The following is a 20,342-nucleotide window of genomic DNA, read 5'->3' as shown; positions in this document are numbered from 1 at the left end:
TTAATTTGGCTGTATGGTATTTTATTGGGCTAAGCCCTGTGAAAAATGGGAATCATCTATAGGGATCTGACATTTTAATTTGTGCAGTTGCTTAAAAACAAAAATCCACAACAGCAATGGATTTTGCTTTGCTTTGCAAAGTTTTTCATTTAATGATGTTTTAATGGGCCAAAGCCCATCCAAGCCAACAGCTCATGTTTCAGGGTCCGATTTTCCGAGGAGCTATGAATGGAGGCGTTCTCTCTTATTTCTTCTCTGCTCCCGCATGCTCCCTCTCTCCTCCCTCACCTCCTCTCCCTTCTTCCTCTGCAGTGTTCTCACACTTTCCTGTCTGGATAGTTTGCTGGTTCATTAACTGCTTTTCTTTTCTCCCTGGCATGTCTCATTAGCTACTGGTAGAGATGGTTGTTTGAGGGAAATAGTCTTGGGCAAAGGGTCTAGAAAGCCCAGCGTCCCCTTTGGGAGTGAATGTGTGGAGAGGGAGGTGGGAGGCAGAAAAGCCAGACTACCTCCCTGCTTTCAAGTCTGCAGTAAGATCCAGTCTCAGTGGTGAAACTCAGCCAGCAGAGGGGGTGAGTCCCAGCTGGGAGCTAGGCGGCCAGTGAGGAGGTGCGTTTCAGTCCCATTCGTGAAGGGCAGTGGCAGGACCACAGTCCAAACGTGAAGCAGGTCCCCTGTGAGTCAGCCATCTGAGTTGGCCCAAGTGAGACAGGACCAACTTTGAGGCCCCCAGAAGGTAGTTCCCATGCCTAGTGGACTTGTTCTTCCTTACTTTGCCTCCCTTCTGTTATGGGTTCTCAAAATATGGCAGTCTTTTTTTCTTTCTTTCTTTCTTTTTGAAGCAGGGTCTCACTCTGTTTCCCAGGCTGGAGTGCAGTGGTGCTCACTGCAACCTCTGCCTCCTGAGTTCAAGCAATTCTCATGCCTCAAGCCACCCGAGTAGCTAGGATCACAGGCATGTGCCACCACACGTGGCTAATTTGTGTATTTTTGGTAGAGAGAAGGTTTTGCCATGTTGCCCGGGCTGGTCTCGAACTCCTGAGCTCAAGTGATCCACCCGCCTCGGCCTCCCAAAGTGCTGAGATTACCGCTTGAGCCACCGTGCCCAGCCTGCCATTTGTCCTTTTAAAAGTTTGTTCTTATTGCAGATTTAAACGTACATTTAGAAGCCCCATTATGCCTTAAGAATATAGCCATGGGGGCCAGGCACGGTGGCTCACGCCTATAATCCAGCACTTTGGGAGGCTGAGGCGGGTGGATCACCTGAGGTCAGGAGTTCAAGACCAGCCTGGCCAACATGGTGAAACCGCATCTTTACTAAAAATAGAAAAATTAACTGGGCATGGTAGCTTGTGCCTGTAATCCCAGCTTCTAGGGAGGCTGAGGCAGGAGAATTGCTTGAACATGAGAGGCAGAGGTTGCAGTGAGCCAAGATCGTGCCACTGCACTCCAGCCTGGGTGACAGTGAGATGCCATCTCAAAAAAAAAAAAAAAAAAAAAAAAGGAAGAATATAGCCATGAGGATAGTTATTTATCTCAAGTAATGTGTCACCAATAAAACGTGAGCTTCTAAATAGACAGTTTAGTGAATTGACTCTGATGTCTCTTGTCTTAGTGGTCCTTGGGTTAATAATTTTAAAGAGCATCATCAGAGGGTGCTACAGACACCTTTCCCATCACCCCCCTGGGGCAGTGATGGAAGGGGACAAAAATAATCTGGTGGAGAGTAAAGGAGGGTGTTGGATGTGCTAGGTGGTTTCCCTTTGCCTTTCTAGGTCCACCCTCCACCTGTTCCCTTTGCTTTCTGCTCTGGGAGGCTGACCTGTATGGACTACATGTGCATAGTATGGAGTGCATTAATGACCCTTTGTCTTCTGGCTTTGGTTGGGTTCAGCCAATGGGACATTGTAATAGGCCATTCTTGTGTCCCTGGAAAGAAATACCTGAGGCTGGGTAATTTGTAGGAAAAGAGGTTTAATTGGCTCGCAGTTCTGCAGGCTGTACAGGAAGCATGGCATGCTGGCGTCAGCTTCAAATGAGGACCTCAGGAGATTTACAGTCATGGTGGAAGGGAAAACGGGAGCAGACATCTCACACGGCAAGAGCGGTAGCAAGAGAGAGAGGGTGAGAGGTGCCACACACTTTTAAACAAGCAGATCTGTGAACTCATTCATTACCAAGGGGATGGCGTTAAGCCCTCCCACCAGGCCCCACCTCCAACACTGGGGATTACATTTCAACATGAGATTTGGCATGGACACAGATCCAAACCCTATCAGGCATCAGATGTTCAGAGGGAGGGAAGAGAGTGAGGTGAAGATATTTATTTCTCTGGCTTCCTGTCTGTAGGGTCACCATGGATTGTGGCCCTAAACTAAAGGGCCCAGTTCCTGTCAGATAGCCCCTAGCTGCCCTCTCTGTCTCTGTCATTCAAGCTCAGGTGTGATAGCAGCATTCCCTACCCAGCCACAGAGGTACTCTCCCTTGTGTTTTGCTGTGTTCTCTACACACCTTTGCACACAGCCACTTTGTTATTACTTTAAAAAAACCATAAAATTTGCCATTTTAATCATTTTGAACTGTATAATAGAGAGTGTTAGTTATATGCACACTGTTGTGCAATATATTTCTAGAATTTTTCCATCTTGCAAAATTGAAACTTTATGCCCATTGAACAACTTCTCTGCATTTTTCCCTCTTCCTTGTCCCCTGATAACAACATTCCACTTTCTGTTTCTATGAGTTTGATTACTTTAGATACCTCATATAATTCGTGGAATCAAGCAGTATTTGTCTTTCTCTGACTGGCTTGTTTCACTTTACGTAATGTCCTCAAGGTTCATCCATATTGTAGCATGTGATAGAATTTCCTTCCTTTTTAAGGCTGAATAATATTTCATTGTGTGTATATGCCACATTTTTTTAATCCATTTATTTGTTTATGGACACTTAGGTTACTTCTAGCTTTTGGCTATTGTAAATTGTGCTGAGGTGAACATGTGTGTGCAAATATCTGAGTTGTTGTTTTGTTTTTGTTTTAGTTTAGACAGAGTGGTTTTGTTTGTTTGTTTGTTTTGTTTTTTGAGACAGAGTTTCACTCTTATTGCCCGGACTGGAGTGTAGTAGTGAGATCTCAGCTCATCGCAACCTCTGCCTCCCAGGTTCAAGTGATTCTCCTGCTTTAGCCTCCTGAGTAGCTGGTATCACAGGCACCCATCCCTACGCCCAGCTGATTTTTGTATTTTTAGTAGAGACAGGGTTTCTCTATGTTGGTCAGGCTGGTTTCTAACTCCTGACCTCAGGTGATGCGCCCACCTCGGCCTCCCAAAGTGTTGGGATTATAGGCATGAGCCACCGCGCCCGGCTCAGATAGAGTCTTTTGTTCTGTTGTCCAGGGTTGAGTGCAGTGGCGTGATCACAGCTTACTGCAGCCTTGACCTCCTGGGATCAAGTGATCCTCTCACTTCAACCTCCCAAGTACCTGGGACTATAGTACCTGTGCACCACCACACATGGCTAATTTTTGTGTTTTTGTAGAGATGGAGTTTCACCAGGTTGCTTAGGCTGGTCTTGAACTCTTAGGCTCAAGCTTCAACCTTGGATTACAGGCATGAGCCACTGCATCCGGCCTGATTCTGTTTTCAGTTCTTTTGGGTATACACCAAGAGATAGGATTGCTAGATCATACAGTACTTCTATTTTTGATTTTTTGAGGAGCCTACAGGCCATTTTCTAGAGCAAGTACAACATTTTGTATTCCCATCAAAGTGCACAAAGATTCTGATTTCTCCCATATCCTCTCCATCACTTTTTATTTTCCAATTTTTTGATAGTGGCCATCCTAACAAGTGTGTGTGTGATAATATTGCATTGTGGTTTTCTTTTTCTTTCTTTCTTTCCTTCTTTTTTTTTTTTGAGACAGAGTTTCACTTTTGTCGCCCAGGCTGGAGTTCAATGGCGTGATCTCAGCTCACTGCAACCTCTGCCTCCCAGGTTCAAGTGATTCTCCTTCCTCAGCCCCCCGAGTAGCTGGCACTACAGGCATATGACACCATGCCTGGCTAATTTTTGTACTTTTGTAGAGATGGGGTTTTCCCATGTTGGCCAGGCTGGTCTTGAACTCCTGACCTCAGGTGATCCGCCCACCTCAGTCTCCCAAAGTGCTGGGATTACAGGCATGAGCCACCATGCCTGGCCTGCATTGTGGTTTTTGATTTGCATTTCTCTGCTGTTTAGTGATGTGGAGCATCTTTTCATATGCTTGTAGGCCATTTGTATATCTTCTTTGGAGAAATATTCATTCAATCCCTTTGCTCATTTTAAAATTGGGTTATTTTGTTGTTGAGTTTTAGGAATTCTTTATGTATTCTAGATATTAATCCCTTGTCATATATGAGGTTTGCAAACATTTTCTCCCATTTTTTAGGTTGCTTTTTTACTCTGTTGATTGTTTTCTTTGCTGTTCAGAGTTTTAAAGTTTGACAAAGTCCCCTTTGTCTGTTTTTGTTTTTGTTAGCTGTGCTTTTGGTGTCATATCCAATCCAATGTTATTATACTTTTCCCTTGCGTTTTTTCCTAGTTTTATAGTTTTGGATCTTATATTTATGTATTTAATCCATTTTGAATTGATTCTTTCCTGTGGTATAAAGTAAGAATCCAACTTTATTCTTTTGCATGTGGAGATCCAATTTTCCCAGCACCATTTATTGAAGAGACTGTCCTTTACCCATTGTGTAGCCTTAGCCCTTGTCAAAGATCATTTGACCATATAGGCAAAAGTTTATTTCTGGGCTATTTTGATCTGTTGGTCTGTATGTCTATATTTGGGCCAGTACCATGCTGCCTTGATTACAACAGTTTCATAATATGTTTCAAAATCAGGAAGTGTGAGGCCTCCAGCTTTGTTCTTCTTTCTCAGGATTGTTTTGGCTGTTTAGAGTCCTTCAAGATTCTAAGGCTAGGCACTGTGGCTCACACCTGTAACCCCAGCACTTTGGGAGGCTGAGGCAGTCTGATCCTGAGGTCAGGAGTTCCAGACCAGCCTGGCCAACATGGTGAAACTCTGTCTCTACTAAAAATACAAAAATTAGCCGAGCATGTTGGCAGGTGCCTGTAATCCCAGCTACTCGGGAGGCTGAGGCAGAATTGCTTGAACCCGGGAGGCGGAAGTTGCAGTGAGCTGAGATGGCACCACTGCACTGTAGCCTGGGTGACAGAGTGAGACTCTATCTCAAAAAAAAAAAAAAAAAAAAAAAAAAAATTCCATATGAATTTTAGTTTGGTTTTTTTGTTTTGTGTTTTTTTTTTTCTATTTCTGCAAAAAAATGCCATTGGGATTTTGGTAGGAATTGCATTGAATCAATAGATTGCTTTGGTTAGTGTGGATATCTTAGCCATATTAAGTCTTCCAATCCGTGAACAAGAAATGTCTTTCCATTTATTTGTGTCCTCTTTAATTTTTCTTTCTTTCTCTCTCTCTCTCTTTCTCTCTCTCTCTCTCTCTCTCTCTCTCGGATTACAGGCATATGCCACCATGCCTGGCTAATTTTTGTATTTTTAGTAGAGACAGGTTTCACCATGTTGTCCAGGCTGATCTCAAACTCCTGACCACAGGTGATCTGCCTGCCTTGGCCTCCCAAATTGCTGGGATTACATGCATGAGCCATTGCCCCGGCCCTCTTTAATTTCTTTCAGCAATGTTTTTCTAGTTTTCTCCTTTTGCCTCCTTGGTTAGGTTTAATCCTAAGTATTTCATTCTTCTTGATGCTGTTGTAAATAGGATTATTTTGTTCATTTCCTTTTTTAAGATTGTTCATTATTAGTGTATAGAAATGCAGCTGATTTTGAGGTTTTGTATCCTGCAACTTTGCCAAATTTGTTTATTAGTTTTTTTTTTTCCCCCAGCAGAACCATGAAGTCCAATGTTTATTAGTTTTAACAGCTTTTTCTATGGACTCTTACAGGATTTTCTATATATATAAAGTTATTTCGTCTGTTAAAAGAGATATTTTTACTTCTTCCTTTCCAATTTCTGTGCCATGTAGTTATTTGCCTTGCTTAATTGCTCTAGCTAGGAGTTCTAGGACCATGCTGAACAGAAGTGTTGAAAGCAAGCATCTTTTCCTTGTCACCAATCACAGGGGAAAACCTTTCAGTTTTTCACCATTGTTTATGATCTCAGCTGTGCACAACCCCATTATTAAACTTTCCTGGAACAACTTCGTTTGGGTGTGTCATCTGTTTCCTGCGGGCCCCTGAATGAGATGCCTGTAAAAGGTGTAAATAAGCCAGATCCCAAGACAGGTTGTATAAATGCTTATTCCAGAGTATGCAGAAATAATTTTCATGACCAGTTCTGGGCTTGATGCTGCCCATGAGTTTGTGCCAGTTGTGCTGATCAGAATAAATTTGTTCAGAACAACTTTATTTTTGCAAATGGTCAGAATTTTAAGCAGTAGATAAGACTGGTCTTGCATTGTTAGCCTCTTGTATAAATGTATACCTTTTTAATGTATAAATGTATACATTTTCTTTCAGAAAGGTTTTTTGGTTTTTAGCACTTTGGTGCTTAATTGTTCACAGTGGTTAGGCAACATCAAATGAAGAAGTTAATATTGTGAGGCAACACCTGTTTCTTTCTTCCTTTCTTTCTTTCCTTTCTTTCTTTCCAGGATCTCACTCTGTCACCCAGGATGGAGTGCCAGGGTACGATCTTGGCTCACTGCAGCCTCCGCCTCCCAGGTTCAAGTGATCCTCCCAACTCAGCCTCCCGAGTAGCTGGGACCACATGCGCATACCACCACGCTCAGCTAATTTTTTGTATTTTTAGTAGAGATGGGATTTCACAGTGTTGCCCAAGCTGGGCAACAACTATTTCTATACACCTCTAGGGAGGCCCTGACCCTGGAGTATGAGAGTCAGATGGTCCTAGATTCTCACTTTTTTCCCTCCTCATGTTTAATTTCATGAGCTTGGGAAGTTTTGTAACCTCCAAAGAGTCTGAGTATCATAGCACTCACCTTAAAGTATTGTATGAGGGTTAAATGGTGTAGTATATATTGAAGAGCTTAGTCTGCTACTGTGCCCAACAAATAATAAATACTCTGTCAATGGTAGTTAGTATTAAAAAGTTTTGTTAAATTTGGGAAGTATATTCAGGTTCTGTGAGTGAAAAAAATATTTTTAAAGTATGCCGGTGCATTGTTGCTGTTTCTGTGTGTTCTGTGCTTGGGAGTCTTTGAAGTCTTGCTTTCTGGCCCATTATTATAATGAATCTGCCAGTTTGATGATGGCTTTGTGGCAGGGCGAGTCGCCAGCCAAGTGTAATTCAAGAGCGGGCATTCCAGGGGGTGCGGATTGGGGCCCCGGAGGTAGAGGGTGGAGGTGTAAAGCTGACTTGGGCACAAAACTGGCCATGTGCTTTTGTCCTCTGGCTTGTTGGTCTGTACTTGAAATCTTGCTTTCTGTTCACTGACCTTGAAGAAAGGAAACCTAATAAAATAGGCTGTAAAACTAGGAGGAGAAAGACAAGAGGGCCAGGTCTCAGGAAGCTGCCCTGAGGGGAGTGGTGAGGTGGACTCTGTTGCTCGCCCAAACTGTTCATTAGGGAAAAAGAGGGAAAAGTGAAAGTATTTTGCAAAATGAAGGGTGACACATTCTCATGAAATAAATCCCAGCAGCTCTTAACATTTTATTACATAAGTAATTACATGATCATTTTGAAAAGTAAGATAATTAAAGAGAAAACAAATTCAGTCACCTGAAGTCCTCTACCTGTAGATGATAGATAATATTTCATGTATTGCCTTGTGGATTTTTTCAAATGCATCTATATATGTAAGTTGAAAATGGGGTGATTTTATACTGTGTTAACCTGTCCCCACCCCCCACCCGTTTTGAGACAGAGTTTCATTCTGTCACCCAGGCTGGATGACAATGCAGTGGCACCGTCTCAGCTCACTGCAACATTCACCTCCCAGGTTCAAGCAATGTTTGTGCCTCAGGCTCCCAAGTAGCTGGGACTACAGGTGCACACCACCACACCCTGCTAATTTTGTGTTTTTAGTAGAGATGGCATTTCGCCATGTTGGTCAGGCTGCTCTCAAACTCCTGACCTCAAGTGATCCACCCTCCTTGGCCTCCCAAAGTGCTGGGATTACAGGCATGAGCCACCACGCCTGGGATTGTAACCTGCCCTTTACTCATATTGTATATATCCCTCCATGTCAGTGAGTAAAAATCTGTTGTTATAAAATGCCATAGAGCATTGTATTTTATGTCTTCTGAAACTCTGTGGGTCTCTATTAGTTTATAAGGTACTTACTTGTAGGCAAAGTCCGTGCCTTGTACTTTATATCCCCCAAAGCACCTGGCACGGTCCCCTAATAGGCAAACCCCTGTTGTTTGCTACATTTGACATTGAAGAAGATAAAGGTGTGAGTCACAGCCATGATTTCCTTATTTATCTTTTGATCTAAGGCCATTGCCTATCAGCCTTTAAAACATGTATATTAGTGATCATAAGACTACATCATACTTTCTATTACCTGTGATAATTATAGCAATATTGGCATAGCACTTTGGTTTTCAGAACATTTTCACATTGTTATACAGATCCTGGGAAGGCTGTTATTATTTCTTGCATTTTGCAGTGGAGGAAACTGAGGTTAAGAGAGTTTAAGTATGTTTTATGCTCTTACCATGCTGCCTCTGTGTTTAACTTAGCTGGATGCCTTTAAAAAAAAATCGTGTGTGTGTGTGTGTGTGTGTGTGTGTGTGTGTGAACTTAGGCCATCAGTACCTATGATGTTGCTTTTGGGTACCAATGACATAGAAAATGAAGTAAAGTTTATTTTTTATTTTTTTTAGACAGAGTCTCGCTGTGTCGCCTAGGCTGGAGTGCAGTAGCACAATCTCAGCTCACTACAATCTCCGCCTTCCGTGTTCAAGCAATTCTCCTGCCTCAGCCTCCTGAGTTGCTGGGGCTACAAGCGTGTGCCACCACGCCTGGCTAATTTTTTTTGTATTTTTAGTAGAGACGGGGTTTCACCGTGTTGGCCAGGCTTATTTCAAACTGCTGACCTCAGGTGATCCACCCTCTTTGGCCTCCCAAAGTGCTGGGATTATAGGCGTGAGCCACTGTACCCGGCTGTAAAGTCTTTATTTTATTTTATTTTATTTTATTCTATTTTATGTTATTTTTTGAGACTCTGTCACCCAGGCTACAGTGCAGTGGTGCAATCATAGCTTACCGCAGCCTCAAACTCTTGGGCTCAAGCGATCCTCCTACCTCAGCTTCCAAAGTAGCTGCGACTATAGGCATGCACCACCACACCTGGCTAATTATATGTATTTATTTGTTTAGAAGAGAGGAGGCCTCACTTTGTTGCCCTGGCTAACTTCAACTTAACTCCTCTTGCCTTGGCCTTCCAAAGCCCTGGCATGACCACAGCCAACTCTTTCTTTTTTTGTGTGTGTGAAAGAATAGGTAATTATTTTGCAAAATCAGCTTAACACATTTTTTTTTTTCCTAGAGAGAGTTATGCTGATTCTTATTGAACTAGATTTGCTGGCAATATTCAAGATAGTCTAAAATTTCCAACCCTACAAGTACTGTCCAGTGGAGATGTTCCTGTATCAGTAACTCCTTGGCAGGCTTTTTGCTTTGCTGTGGCCACATTACATCTGTGGGCGCATTTTGACAGGTTGGTTTTTACTGAGGAAGGGACTATTTATACTTTTCTCTCTCTTTCCCTACCCTTCGGGTCTTCAGCTATGACAGAGACTCCACTTTCAACGTGTTTGTGGGAAAAGGACAGCTGATCACAGGGATGGACCAGGCTCTTGTCGGGATGTGCGTAAATGAGAGACGTTTCGTGAAGATTCCCCCGAAGCTTGCCTACGGAAGTGAAGGAGTTTGTAAGCTTTTCTTCCTCGTTTATAAACACATCTGCAGAAACAATGAGAACACTTTTAGGATGTTAAGTCAAACAGACTGGAGAATCTTGGAAGCTTTAGGTTGGGAGAAAATGAAAAGCAGTGAACTCATACACAGCTAAAATTTCCATCTTAGGTTTATTTCTTCTAGATGTGAAAGAAAGTGTCATTAACACAGATATATTGAATGATACCCTCAATGAGAAGAAAACTGTTTTTTCTCTTTTCTTTCAATTTCATGTGGAGGAAAGAGGGAGGAAGAATGGGTCATTTTGGTATTATAGAGCAGTGACTGCTTGAACCCTTTTGGCCCACATTCACCTTGGCAGCATCCTAGGTGTTTGTTTATCTGGCCTGAAAGGCAGCAACTGTGAACTCAGTGTGAAATCTTTAATTTCTAGCTGGTGTGATCCCCCCCAATTCAGTGCTTCATTTTGATGTACTTCTGATGGATATTTGGAATTCTGAAGACCAGGTTCAGATTCACACCTATTTCAAGCCCCCGAGTTGCCCTCGGACCATCCAGGTGTCTGATTTTGTGAGGTACCACTACAACGGGACATTCCTGGACGGAACTCTGTTTGATTCGAGGTAAGTCCTGTCGCTCATGGAAGTATCAGTGAAATGTCCCATGCATAGTTGCTTCCTTCTGTCTTGCTTTTTATGCCGATGGGGAAACCAGAATAAGGAATCTTCTCAACTGTAACCAGTACCGAACTCATCTACTTAAGACTTTTGGTCAGTGTTGCATCTTCTCTGGTGCCACAGTCAAAATTTTAATACATCTTAGAAACATTGAAGAGCAATGTTTATCTAACTTAACAGTATTTTGAGATCTCATCATTAAGTGAAAGGCTCTATTTGTTTTTTTTTTGAGATGTAGTCTCGTCCTGTCACCCAGTCTGGAGTGCAGTGGCACGATCTTGGCTCACTGCAACCTCTACCTCCTGGGTTCAAGCTATTCTCCTGCCTCAGCCTCCCAAATAGCTGGGGCAACAGGTGCACGCCACCACGCCAAGCTAATTTTTTGTATTTTTAGTAGAGACGGGGTTTCACCATATTAGCCAGGATGGTCTCGATCTCCTGACCTCATGATCTGCCTGCCTTGGCCTCCCAAAGCGCTGGGATTACAGGCGTGAGCCACCGCGTCCAGCCGTGAAAGCCTCTATTTTTCAGGAGGCTTATGCACATTTTGGTTCATTTTTATAGTTTTCCCACGGAAGCAGGAGGGGAAAGATGAATGTGTATGAAGCTATGGAGCGGCACGGGGCCACGTCAGAGATCAGGGAACCCTTTGCAATTTCTTCTCATTAGAGCGTGTTTGATTAGTGGAATAGCTGGCCTGTTTTTATCTATCACTGGTATAAATGCATGCTTTTTATTTCTTTCTAAACTTGAGGACATTTGCCCTGAGTTTGGGGGCAAAGATCCATAAACGCCTATCTCTAGGGATGGGTATGAGATCATTGTTTAGCTGATATTTGGGTAACAAAAACTGTACTGAGAGAAGAGTTGGAAACATTCTCATGGTGTGGAACTTTTCCCCTTTCTCATTGGCTTTCAGTCACAATCGCATGAAAACATATGACACATATGTGGGGATTGGCTGGCTGATTCCTGGAATGGATAAAGGGCTGCTGGGGATGTGTGTGGGTGAGAAGCGCATCATCACCATTCCTCCTTTTCTGGCCTATGGAGAGGATGGAGATGGTAAGTCCTTCTCCTTCTTGGAGCCACTCTCTCCTATCCTTATTTTTATTGCAGTGGTTAATTCAATTGTCACCACATGAAACCCACTAGACCTTTTGGTCTAGACCTACACTATCCAATATGGTAATCACTAGCTACATGTGGCTATTTATATTGAAATAGAAACAAGTTAAAATTAGCTAAAATTTAAAATTCAGTTCCTTGGTTGCATTGCTACATTTAGGTACCTAATAGCCTCACGTTGCTGAGGGCCACCATACTGGACAGTGCAAATACAGACCCAGATCATTTCCATCCCTCAGAAAGTTCTATTCAACAGTGCTAGTCTGGACTGTCTGATGATTGAGTTGCAGAAATTTCCACTTACTTGTGGTCATTGGCATTCATAAGTAACCTCCTCTGCTCCTGCCGTACCTGCTATGGCCTTGGCCACCAACCTCTCTGGCTTTAACATTTGTGAAATGAGACTTGAACTAGACACTATAAAAGTTGCAGATATCAAGGTAGAAATTTAGCCATATAATGTCAGAATAGCCAAATTTCCCCATTTGCACCTCTACAATGGGTTTTACCTATGACATTAACTCCATATGGACAAAAGCAAAGGGTAATGTTAGAAAACACATTCATTAGAAGCAGTGTCCTGTTTGTAGTTTTCCTGTGAAGGAAAACACATAATATTGACTGATAAATAGAATTTCTCAGGTACTCATGTTTGAATTTCAGGTGCGTTTAATCATATTGACATGCTGACACAACATAGAGACCTGTAGGCATTTACACAGCAGATGGATACAGTGATGTGTTAATTAATAATGGGGATATGTTCTGAGAAAGGCATCATTAGGCAATTGCATTGTTGTGCAAATGCCATAGAGTGCACTTACACAATCCTAGGTGCTACAGTCCACTGCACACTTAGGCTGTATGGTGTAACCTGTTCTTCTAGCCTGCAAACCTGCACAGCATGTGTGCTGAATCCTGTGAGCTACTGTAACACAATGGCAAGAATTTATGTATCTAAACATAGAAAAGATACAGTAAAGACATGATATGATAATCTCATGGGACCACTCTCATATATGTGGTCTGTTGTTGACCAAAACTTCATTATGCAGCAGATGACTTTGTAGTTAAGGATATAAATGAGAACATGATGCTTCTTAAGAAATTTACTGATAGTGATACCCAACTTACAATAGCCAATATGTTTTCGATGTTGTTTTCTGGCTCTGTGGAGCAGAGCAGGAGAAGGGAGCCTGAGGTGGTGGAGCTCAGCCTTCTCTCGTCTCTACCTCCATATATATATATACACACACACACATACATACACACTCATATATATATATACACACACACACTCATATACTCATATACTCATATATATATATTTTTATATATATAATTTTTTTCTTTTTTTTGAGACAGAGTCTCACTCTGTTGCCCAGGCTGGAGTGCAGTGGTACAATTTCGGCTCACTGCAACCTCTACCTCCTGGATTCAAGAGATTCTCCTGCCTCAGCCTCCTGGGTAGCTTGGACTACAGACGTATGCCACCATGCCTGGCAAATTTTTGTATTTTTAGTAGAGACAGCGTTTCGCCATGTTGGCCAGACTGGTCTCGAACTGCTGAGGTCAAACCATCCACCCACCTCGGCTCCCATAGTGCTGGGATTACAGGTGTGAACCACTGTGCCTGGCCCACTTTTATGTATTTTACATGCTGGGGATCTGCAGATGGTTTCTTAAAAAGAGTATTAGGGGTGGAATTCCCTACTAAAGGAAAAATAAAGTTTAAAACAGTGCCATAAACATGTCTTAATTCTCCCCCCAACCAAGATGTAAGATATTGTTATTATTATTTTTAGAGACAGGCTCTCACTCTGTCACCCAGACTGGAGTGACGCCATCATAGCTCACTGTAACCTCAAACTCCTGGGTGATCTTCCTGCCTCAGCCTCCTGAATAGTTAGGACTACAGGTGTGTGCCACCATGCTTGGCTAGTTAAAAAAATTTTTTTAGAGACAGTGTCTCGCTATGTTACCAAGGATTACCTTGAAATCCTGGAGTCAGCGATCCTCAGCCTCCCAAAGTGCTGGGATTATGGGTGGGAGCCACTGTGCCTGGCAGTTACTGTTTTCTTACTGATGTTCAAATGATCTTGTCCTTGGCCCCAAGAAGTTCATTCACATTGGCTCCCAGATCCTTCTGTCATCAGCCACATAACAAAACCAGATGTGAGCCTAATATGAGAAATATTATTTATTTACTTTAAATAAGTAATAGTTTATTTAGAGTAGTTATTTTTTATTGCTTTATACTTGAATACTGTGCTCGGCTATCCAAGTGTAACTTTAAATGGTTGAACTGTATGGTATGTGAATTATATCTCTGCAAAGTTGTTATAGAAAACATTATTCATTTAGTGCACATTAATGCTAGAAAAATTGAAACCCCAGGCCGGGCGCGGTGGCTTGCGCCTGTAATCCCAGCACTTTGGGAGGCTGAGTAGGGCGGATTGCCTGAGGTCGGGAGTTCGAGAGCAGCCTGGCCAGCATGGTGAAACCCTGTCTCTACTAAAAATACAAAAATTAGCCGGACATGATGGCAGGTGCCTGTAATCCCAGCTACTCGGGAAGCTGAGGCAGGAGAATCACTTCATCTGGGAGGCGAAGGTTGCAGTGAGCCGAGATTGTGCCGTTACACTCCAGCCTGGACAACACAGTGAGACTCCATCTCAAAAAGAAAAGAAAAGAAAAATTTAAACCCCATGGTTACTTTTAAGGCTTTCATTTTTATCTTAAATGAAAATATACAGTAAAGCACACACAGATTAATATTCTATCTCCCACGCATGTGATTTGGGGATTGACCACACCTTGCATTCCAGGGGCTGACTCAGCAGCCGGCTTTCAGCAGATTTCATCATTCCTTGGAGGGGAAGGAGATGCAGGGTGGGCTTTGCCAAAGGCCAGTGGAAGGAGCTCAGGCTTGGTGGCATCTAGTTTGCTTGTCCGGGCCTACTCCTTTGCATGGTATAACAAATGGCAAGTAAAAGTGAGGGACTGGTTTGTTGGTTAACTTTCTACTATCCCAAATTACTGGATTTTGGGTTATTTATTGGTTGATGTTGATCTTTGCAGGAAGAACTAGTGTCCTGTAATCTCTTCATGTGGATTTCATTTTGCAGATATTCAAAATATTCCCACTGTCAGGAACATCCAAGAGAAGCAGTACTACCCAGAAGTTAGACAGAAGTGATTTGAGGACTATTTATTTATATTTTGGATTGTGGGTGCCATTTTTTCTCTGTTATCTCTGCTAACTTTCATGTTATTTATATCTTGCTTTGGATACACTTAAGGCGTTGAGTTTTACTTTTTGCCTCTAAAAAATTGACTGTTCATTCCAAAGAACAAGACTGTGTACAGTTCTCCAGAACCAGACCAGAGATTTGGAATTATCTCCTTTAGATGTCTGTGGTTTGCATTTATTCACAAACAGAAACCCACAGAGGTATGTATTTGGGTTTGCTTGTGGGTGCATGCCCACCTACATAGAGCCTTGATTTTTCAGCATGAGCCCAGAAAATATGGTCATGGTGGTTGCTTATGTCATTAATATCAATTTTCTCATTTTGCTGAGTCAGATTTTAGATTATACCATCAGCCCATGGTTGGACACTATGGGGGCCCATTCAAGACCTGGAAGAACATTTGTTTCCTTGGCTTCAAAACTTCAAGAAGTGAATAACACCAATCCCGAGGCTGTTGAGTTGTAAAGTACGTCCTAAATCCTGGGTCCCGTTTAATCATCTTCTCCCATTCCATTCTAGGGAAGGACATTCCCGGTCAGGCATCTCTGGTGTTTGATGTTGCATTATTGGACCTCCATAACCCCAAGGACAGCATTTCCATTGAGAACAAGGTAGTACCTGAAAACTGTGAGCGGATAAGTCAAAGCGGGGACTTTCTCAGGTATCATTACAATGGCACGCTTCTGGATGGCACCCTCTTTGATTCCAGGTAAGGAAATGATTAAAGTCTTCAATTACCAGAACGTTGTATTGAATAAAGTCTGCCATTGGCTGGACCATGATTTAAATACTCTGTCAATGCTGATTCATAGTTGGCATTTTCATCTCTAATATAGGTTTCTATTTTCTGATACTTAGTTCTTCCCTCCCTTCCTCCCTCCCTTCCTTCCTTTCTTTCCTTTTTTTTTTTTTTTTTTTTTGGAGACAGAGTCTCGTTCTATTATCCAGTCTGGAGTGCAGTGTAGCTGCATGATTGTGGCTTTCTGCAACCTTGAACTCCTGGGCTCAAGCAATTCTCTCATCTCAGCCTCCTTAGTTGCTAGGACTGTGGGCGTGTACCACCATGCTTGGCTAATGTTTTATTTTTTGTAGAGATGGGCTTAAATTTATTCATAGGCTCTTGTAACCATCTCTTTCTTGGGGGCTGTTTTAGATGGTTCTGCAGGAAGACAGGAGAGACCCTCGACTCCCACCATCCCCCTATACTGTGCTTAGCTGTCCAGGTATAAACCTCATTATAGGGCCCAAGATGAGGAGTGGCCAGAAGTGATGTCAAGGAGGTACATTGGGCAGAGAATGTGCTTGATGCCAAGAGAACTGGGCTCTAGCCCCTGTGGTGCACTAGCTGTATGACTTTGGATAGCGTTTGACTGCCTTGGACTTCATTTTTCCCTATTCCAGCACCTTTGTCAAGTAGATGGTTAAATTAAAGAGATAAGGTATGTGTCACAGTGCTTTACAAATTTCAGTGGCTGATCAGCTGGGCGGCACTGGTTGGATGCATTCAGCTCCCTTCGGGATGCTGGGTGCCATAGAGGCTAATTACTGGCCTCCTTTGTTGTTCAAAGTTTTGTTTTGTTTATCAGGCATGGCCTGCAATTGTAGAGATGGCTTGCATTTGGCCTGTCTTGCTCATTCCAGTGGCATGTGTTGTTTGAAACTACTCCTTTAGCTCCCAGTAGAGCAAACAAGTAGCGACAGCAACCTCCCTGTCTCTCTGAGGTGATAGACTTCTAGTTAATGGAGTCATCCAAAACCATTACAGAAGAATTTGTATATGGCATTATTTCATTTGAATAATTCATTCTTGTTCCTAGGATCTCTTTTAAATTTGTCATTTAAATTTTTTGGAAAAGAGTAATAGTTACATAGCTCAAAACCAAAACAAAGTATGCATTATATGTTGTAAATTAGCCAGGCGTGGTGGCGGGTGCCTGCAATCCCAGCTACTCAGGAGGCTGAGTCAGGAGAATGACTTGAACCCAGGAGTCCGAGGTTGCAGTGAGCTGAGATCACGCCACTGCACTCCAGCCTGGGCAACAGAGCGAGACTCTGTCTCAAAAAAAAAAAAAAAAAAAAGAAAAGATATGTTGTATACCTGTTCCTGTCTGCCTAACCCTCCCTCTCTCCCCTACCACTTAGAGTTAACCATTTTTATTGGCTTCTATTTTTAATTTTCCCAATGTCTAGATTTTTTTTTTTTTTTGAGACAGAGTCTCACTCTGTCACCCAGGCTGCAGTGCAGTGGTGCAATCTTGGCTCACTGCAACCTCCGCCACCCGGGTTCAAGCGATTCTCCTGCTTCAGCCTCCCAAGTAGCTGGGGTTACAGGCACACACCACCATGCCTGGCTAATTTTTGTATTTTTAGTAGAGACGGGGTTTCACCATATTGGCCAGGCTGGTTTCGAACTTGTGGACTCCCAAAGTGCTGGGATTACAGTCGTGAGCCACTGCACCCAGCCTAATGTGTAGATTTTTTAAAATGCAAATATAAGCAAACACAAATGTTATTTTCCCCTCTCCAAAGTATATGGCTTTCAGAATATAGTATTACTAGGGAACAAAGTGGTGTTCTCCTTGATTTTTGTTACTCTGGGATTTTTCCATGCTAATACATAGAGAAAAATGCTCTATTTTTTACGTCTACATGGTGTCCCATTGGGTGAGTATATTGTATTTAGATAACCATTCTCCTACTGATGAACATTTGAGTTGTTTTTATCTTCTTCTGTTACCAAAAAAAAATAATTTAGTGCACATGTGTATTATTCTTTGTTGCATTCCAGTGTGGTTCTATTCTTTATTCCCTGGAATTATATTTCCAGTTGAAAGACCATTTTTCTGTGTATACCAGATTTCTGTTCACATAATGGAACCACAGTTTTCTTAGGTTTCAAAGAGCTTTCTGTTTTAGTACAGTGGGATCTAATCCATTCTAATAGCTGCATATATTTCATTGTATAGACTTGCCTACATTTAGGTAATCAATCCTTGTTGTTTATCCTTTATGTTTCCTGTATTTTGACATTTAATTAAGGCTGCAGTAATTATTTTTGTAGGAAAATCTTAAAATATATGATTGTTTCCCTGGGATACATCTCTAGAAGAATCTCTGGGTCAAAGGTTATGTGTATTTTTTTTTTTTTTTTTTTTTTTGAGATGGAGTTTCGCTCTTCTTGCCCAGGTTGGAGTGCAATGGTGTGATCTCGGCACACTGCAACCTCTGCCTCCTGGATTCAAGCAATTCTTGTTTCTCAGCCTCCTTAGCAGCTGGGATTACAGACATGAACCACCACTCCCAGCTAATTTTGTATTTTTAGTAAAGATGGGGGTTTCGTCATATTGGCCAGGCTGGTCTTGAACTCCTGACCTCAGGTGATCTGCCTGCCTCAGCCTTCCAAAGTGTTGGGATTACAGGCGTTAGCCACCGTGCCCTGCTTTTTTTTTTTTTTTTTTTCTTTTTGAGACAGAATCTTGCTCTGTTGCCCAGGCTGGAGTGCAGTGGTGCGACTTCAGCTCACTGCAACCTCCACCTGCTGGGTTCAAGCGATTTTCCTGCCTCAGCCTCCCAAGTAGCTAGGATTACAGGCGCCTGCCACCACACCAGGCTAATTTATGTATTTTTGATAGAGACAGGGTTTTGCCATGTTGGCCAGACTGGTCTTAAACTCCTGACCTCAAGTGACCCTCCCGCCTCACCTCCCAAAGTGCTGGGATTACAGGCATGAGCCACTGCGCCCAGCGGTTATGTGTATTTTTACACCTTTTGATACATACTACCAAGTTGCCCTCAAGTAAGGTTTTACTCAGCATCACAGTTTAAGAGTATCCCATTCCCTGCAAACTTAGTAACACTAGGTATCATTTAAAAATAATCTTGGCTAGGCCAGGCGTGGTGGCTCACACCTGTAATCTCAGCACTTTGGGAGGCTGCGGTGGGTGGATCACCTGAGGTCAGGAGTTCAAGACCAGCCTGGCCAACATGGTGAAACCCCGTCTCTACTAAAAATACAAAAATTAGCCGGGTGTGATGGCAGATGCCTGTAATACCAGCTCCTCGGGAGGCTGAGGCAGGAGAATAGCTTGAACCCAGGAGGCGGAGGTTGCAGTGAACCGAGATCATGCCACTGCACTCCAGCCTGGGGAGACTTCATCTCAAAAAAAAAACAAAAAACAAAAAATAAAACAAAACAAAAACAAAAAAAGTTGGTTAATTTATGGGAGAAAAAAATGGTACCTATGGTTTTAATCTGAATTTTCAATTGCTATTGGGTTTGAAATTCCTTTGGATGTTTGTTTGAGTACCTTCTTTTGAACTATCTGTTCAGGTCCTTTGCCTGTTTTTCTATTTGGGGCATTGGCGTTTGTCTGTTTCTTGTTGATTTGAAGAGCTCTACACATTAAAAATATTAATTATTTTATGGTTGCATATTATTAAAAACATTTTCCTCAATTTATTTGCATGTCAATTTTGGTTGTTTTGATTTTTGACCCATTTAACTGTAAACCTTTTATGTTGTTAAATACATTAGACTTCCTCATTATGGTTCCTGTCTTTGGTGACTTGTTACAAAGTCTGTCCTCTTCCTAGAGTATATAAATGTTTGCCTGTATTTCCCTCAAGCCTTTTATTGGTTGCTTTTTTTTCTTTATTCTTTAAGATATTCTTTATTAGAATTTTTATTTTCAAAGGTACTAATATTCTTTTTTTTTGAGACAGAGTTCGCTCTGTTGCCCAGGCTGGAGTGCAGTGATGTGACTGCAGCCCACTGCAACCTCCACCTCCTGGGTTCAAGCAATTCTCTTCTGCCTCAGCCTCCTGGGTAGCTGGGACTACAGGCGTGCACCACCATGCCTGGCTAATTTTTTTGTATTTTCAGTAGAGATGAGGTTTCACCATGTTGGCCTGACTGGTATCAAACTCCTGGCCTCAAGTGATCCACTCGCCTGGGCCACTCAAAGTGCTGGGATTACAGGCATGAGCCACCACACCGGGCCAGAGGTAGTGTGTCCTAATTGCATAATGGAAACAATGCAAAAATGTATAGCAAAAAATGTAAATTTCTTATCAGCCCCTTCCATTCTCACTAGCATGAGATAACCAGTGTTAACAACGTTCCGCAGTTCCTCTCTGTGCTCATAAATGCTTTCATATTTAAGTCTTTAATCCGTCTGGAATTTATTGTGGTATCACTGTGACAGGAAGGATTTAACTTTATTGTTTTCCAGGTGGTTAGCTAGTTTTTCCAACATCCTTCATGCATGACTCTATCATTTCCTTACTGCTCTAAAATGTGATTTTTGTTAGGAACTAAATTCTTATATGTACTTTTGAGTCTTTGTGTAGAATTTTTATCCTTTACCTTCTATGTATATC

General features: G+C 42.2%; 1 protein-coding gene across 1 annotated transcript in view; it reads left to right on the top strand.

Moving 5' to 3' along the window:
• FKBP9 (FK506 binding protein 9) overlaps positions 1-20,342 on the top strand; it is a 50,521-nt gene that overhangs the window by 5,848 nt on the left and 24,331 nt on the right. Inside the window, 4 exon segments of the mRNA XM_025379100.1 lie at positions 9,773-9,918; positions 10,338-10,527; positions 11,501-11,646; positions 15,483-15,672. Of these exon segments, the coding sequence (XP_025234885.1) occupies positions 9,773-9,918; positions 10,338-10,527; positions 11,501-11,646; positions 15,483-15,672 (672 nt within the window).

Source organism: Theropithecus gelada, chromosome 3 (genome assembly GCF_003255815.1).
Source record: "Theropithecus gelada isolate Dixy chromosome 3, Tgel_1.0, whole genome shotgun sequence".
Lineage (NCBI taxonomy): Eukaryota > Metazoa > Chordata > Mammalia > Primates > Cercopithecidae > Theropithecus > Theropithecus gelada.
The sequence above is the reverse complement of the archived record's forward strand: the minus strand, read 5'-3'. Positions and strand labels throughout refer to the sequence as shown.